This window comes from Euphorbia lathyris, chromosome 2 (genome assembly GCF_963576675.1).
Source record: "Euphorbia lathyris chromosome 2, ddEupLath1.1, whole genome shotgun sequence".
NCBI lineage: Eukaryota > Viridiplantae > Streptophyta > Magnoliopsida > Malpighiales > Euphorbiaceae > Euphorbia > Euphorbia lathyris.
The window spans coordinates 107,345,227-107,350,058 of NC_088911.1; the positions used below are offsets into that span (position 1 = coordinate 107,345,227).

General features: G+C 35.6%; 1 protein-coding gene across 4 annotated transcripts; it reads left to right on the forward strand.

Moving 5' to 3' along the window:
• The first annotated feature begins 570 nt into the window (after positions 1 to 570).
• Positions 571 to 4,832, forward strand: LOC136219352 (vacuolar protein sorting 38). 4 transcript variants are annotated; one of them, XM_066006734.1, is made up of 6 exons: positions 571 to 1,016; positions 1,496 to 1,702; positions 2,751 to 2,931; positions 3,927 to 4,075; positions 4,217 to 4,441; positions 4,534 to 4,832. In XM_066006734.1, exons 1-6 carry the CDS (start codon positions 834 to 836, stop codon positions 4,648 to 4,650), a joined length of 1,062 nt encoding a protein of 353 aa, XP_065862806.1. In that variant the 5' UTR covers positions 571 to 833; the 3' UTR covers positions 4,651 to 4,832. The 4 variants fall into 4 exon arrangements, with proteins under 4 accessions (XP_065862806.1, XP_065862809.1, XP_065862807.1 ...); XM_066006737.1 differs by having other exon boundaries at positions 875 to 1,016; positions 1,462 to 1,702; XM_066006735.1 differs by having other exon boundaries at positions 875 to 1,016; positions 1,474 to 1,702.

Here is a 4,832-nt window from a genome sequence, read left to right on the forward strand (position 1 = left end):
TGTAATCATAGCTTAACAATGTAATTTGTAATACTTTGTTTGTAAATAAAACATATCACATCCCTTTATTTGTAAAGTTTTAAACAATATGTCTCTGTTTGTAAATTGAGCAATACACGTGCATTTTTATTTATACTTTTCTCTATATATATTAAAATGTCATTGGTTTTTATTAACTTAATGGTGTTAAAATATTGTGTTTTGTTAACAAAACACATTATTACATACGATCCATTTGTAAACTTTAAACCAAAAACTTGTGTTCCTAAATAGGAAAAGCCTATTGGCGGAACCAAAAAATTCATACAATGGAGTTGGGGTGATTACTAAAGTCCGGCCGGAAACACGCTAAAACTTGGTCTTTTTTAATGAGTTTGGAGCTAACAAGTAAAAAATGTTTAGCCTAAAAATAATATAAATCTTTAGTTCAGAGTTCGCACCATGAACAATTAAAATTCCTGAAAAACGTATCTAAATTGAAGTTTAAATGAAATTAGAGGACCAAAATTAATATTTTTGAATTTGAAAATTAGTCGACAGGCAAAACATTATTATAACTGAGAAAAAAAAAAACGGTTCCACCTGTCATTCTTCCTTCGTCTAGCGCTACCGACCGAAAAAGCAAGAACTGGGAAAAAAGGAAAAAAGAAAACCAATCTCCATTTCAATTTTCCCAGAGATCACGCCAGATTTTCCCGAGAAAATCAAAACCCATAAGGAAAAACCTTGGCTCGATGATTTCCATGACATAATTTCTGCTCTCTTCTGTACGATGAGGTCAGGTCATGACCTCTTCTTGAACCCCCAAATTACATTCTCTATCTCAGAAATTGATGGAAAAAAGCCGAAATCTTTCTTCTGAATCGATAAAGGGGAGCGAATCAGTGAAAGTGAAATTGATCCAATGGGAAGATTACGAACAGGAAGCTTCGAGGTTGTGGAGCCTCTCCTCCGCCCTCAAAGAAGCTAAGGAAAACAAGCTAAGTATTAACCAAAAGCTCAGCTCTTTCATCCAGGTAGGGTTTCTTTTTTTAAATTGGTATGTCTTCTTTACCTATTGGTTTGGTATGTGTTCAGACTTTATTAGTAGTATGTTTAATTGCTGATATGAAGTAGGAGAAGAAATGAAGATTGAAAAATGAATCATCTTCTATAGTTATACCTATCACTTAATTATCCCAAGTTTCTCCTTGATCCGCTTAGGTAATGGTAGGAATTTGATGATTTATCTTGATGTTTGATTGCTATGCGTTCTTGTGAACTTGTGGAAGACTTGATTTGGTATGAAAGCTGACAATGATTAAGCCAATTTATAAAAGAATGCAAATACTAAGTCTATTGTGTAATTTCTGTGTGAAGAATAGATATGGAGCTCATTCCTACTTTCAGCAAGTTTGGTGATTTCTTACCTGCTTTTTGTCGTCCTACCTTTTATGAATTTTTTGGGCCTTAATTGATTAGCCCGCGGGTTAGCGGGCGGCAACATGGTGAGCAGGTCAAGGCTGAGTCTTTAAGTCGATTGAATGAACTTGAGGAGATGCGCCAGAAGTTGGAGGCTAGAAAATTGGAAATAAAAAACATTTCAATGCGTGTGAAGATTGCAGCAGAGGATGCTAAAAAGGAAGAAGAGAGGCTCAGCATGGAAGTTAGATCACTGTTGGTTGCTGGTTCTGCTCTTTCTGGTGCTAGCAAGAAACTGCAGGTAATCTTAGTTATATAATTGTAGGATGGAAACACAAATGGTTAGTTAATAATCTTATTTTCCATACATAAAATGCATTTAGGCTTTTTGATTGATCATATATATTTTTTGTTTATGTAAACAGCACAAATATTGTTTATTCACTGTGCAGTACACCATGTAGGCGGAATAACTAGATAAAATTTTAATACATTGGAAACTGGAGTGAACAAATGTGGTCTATTTAGTCATTAGCCAATAGTGTGAGATATCTGGAATTTAACAGAAATTTTGCACGAGGTTGTCTTCATATAATCCAATGCCTCAGTTTTGGGAATGATTTATATCATTGCGCATTTCCCCTATGTAGTCAACTGTTTGATCGATTAATAGAATTCCTGATCAACGATTAGGAGGCTAAAATGAGAATCCCCTTCCGCCTCATATGTCCTTCGGTCAAATATTAGCAAATGTGGTTTTTTTATGCCTGCTTTTATCATGTGCACAGTGTTTCTTTTACTCTACTTTCCATGTCAAATTAAAATGGGTGGTTGCCTATCGTGGATATGTATTTGGGATCTTCTGCCTCTATGGCCAAGAGGTTCTTATCATAATTCTTGTCACTCGGAGTTTGGAGCTGCACATCTCAATCATATGTATGGGTTACTTCTGTTTGCAATCCTATGATAACTGTTGAATTCAAAATTATAGGTCCTTAAGTTGTTTGCCCTGTTACTTTCAACTTAGTTTGAACTTATGCACATGTATTCGTTCTTTTGTAATTTTATTGAATTTGAAAGGTTGTACAGAATTTATCTCAAAAGGTCCTCTTTCAATGTCCTTGTTGTATTTCACAATAAATTCCTATTCTTTTCTTTGAATTTTTGTTAATTTAGTATGTTCTATGTTTCCTGATTTTAATTTTTAACACATCTGAATGTCAATTTTTGTTCACAGATTTGATGCTATAAGTTTTCTTTCATGTTTGCTTTTCTTTTCAAGTAAATTTTTGCTTGTATTATAAGTATTTGTTGCTGAGATTGAATGCATGATCATTCCTATGTTACAGGAATCAAACTGTTTGCTTTCTGGAGAGAAGGGTTATGGTCGTCTCAGAAAATTACAGAATAAGCTCCGAACGAGGCAGCAATATATGATATCACAAATTTCATTGATCTATCCTGTGAAGATAACAGCTGGACCTTCAGAGGAGCAAGAACTTGAATCATTACCTAGCACCAGTAGATCAGGTAAACCTGTTTTCAAGCTAAAATATAACAGCAAGCTCATAATCCAGGATATGTGTAAGATTTTTCATTTTCTGGTTTCTCCTGAAGTCATCCCTTGTGAATTTGTACAAGCGTTGAATTACATTTTCAATTGTGAGTTGGATCTTTGTCAAAACTCTTTCCCTGTTCATGTGTTAACTTCAGTTGAATGTTTGAAAGCTTGCCAACCTAATCATTCTAGTTAAATTACACCCACAGCCCCTCAACATAGGCCTTAATTTCTTTATGCCCCATTACCTTCAAAACCAGACATAAAAGTCTTCCCGCCTTTTGACGACTCCAATAGTAGGTAACCCCCTCCATTGTAGAGCTGATGAAAATGATGTTCTAAGGAACTTTAATTCTTGAACCTTTTGGTTTTGAGGTCGTTTAGGTGTTGTTTGGTTAGTAGTGAGAAAACTCCGAAAATGGTGATTTGGAAAATCAAAACCTGTGGTTCTAAATAACTTGAATTCTTGTACTTTCCATTTTGAGGTTGTAGTGAAGTTCAGGGACTTTTATGTCCTGGTTTGAAGGTAAGGACCATAAAGAAAGTAAGGCCTAAGTTGAGGGGCCATGGGTGTAATTTACCCAATCATTCTTTATAAATGTTCTTGCTTTCACTTGGAAAAGTATATAAGTTTTATTTAATCATGTCAGTTGACTTCATGAGAGTTCTTTACCTTTATTTACTTCTGGATAAATGGTTTTCTTTGGGCCCTCCAAGAACGGGTTAATCTTGGTCTGCATTACAACAAATAAACTGTTCACCTTTTGAGAATCTTAATCTGATTGTAATTTTAGGTGTCTGTGAGAGAACTGCTTTGCACCATTTTTGTTAATTACCTTTTACTGTGTTTCTTCGGAATTCATGTTCTTAGATGTATTTCTATTTGCTGCCTATCATGTTTATCAGATTAGCTAATACGATTGTGATGGTAATGATCTCTTAATTTTGCTTTTCCTTTTCTCAACAGCTAACTACGTTGGTTCTAAACCCACCAATCAAGGGTCGTTGACGATTTTAGGGCTGCATTTGAGTATGCTTCCTTTTACAAAGATAAGTTTCTTCACCGATAAGAAGGAGATCCAGAAGTCTGCAACTGCCCTTGGATACGTTGCCCATGTATGCTTTCCTCTTTCCTCACACCAGTTAGTTTATATTTGCCAATGATAATCTGTTGCACGCTTCATGTGTCGTCATTGTACACTCTTTGTATTTAGTGGCTAGCTTGTCGTATAGATGATATGTGATCTCTTTGTGCAGGCTGTTTGTTGTATTGGTTCATATTTACATGTTCCATTACGTTACCCTGTGCGGCTGGGCGGTTCTCGGTCGTACATTCATGATTTTGCACCTTCTGTGGAGACTCCATCATCTGATTTGTCGAGTTCATCGTCGTCTGGTAGTACAAAGCCTATGGAGTTTCCCCTGTTTTTGGAAGGTCAAGATACAACACGAGCAGCTTATGCTGTTTTCCTGTTAAACAAGGTAACCTGATCCTCTGCTATAACTCTTCTCTGTCCTGAATGAAAGGAAAGGACACTAATATTATTAATAATGATTGATTGGGTGGGTTGTAGGATTTGGAGCAGCTATTGAATTATATAGGAGTGAAGAGTTTAGGACCCCGGCACGTACTTGCTAATTTGAAGGAACTTACAAGGACTATTCAGTCTGCTGAATTTATAGAAACATAGATTCATTCTGTTTTCTTTCTTTCTAGAATTCATACAAACAAAGGTGCTATTTTTTTAGTTGCAGCACCCTACCTGTAATAGATGCTTGCCACTTCTTACATTTCACTAATACAATACAAACTCATGCATAAGTATACTAGCACAGCTTCACATATATGGTATATCCAATATCATTCTGTTAA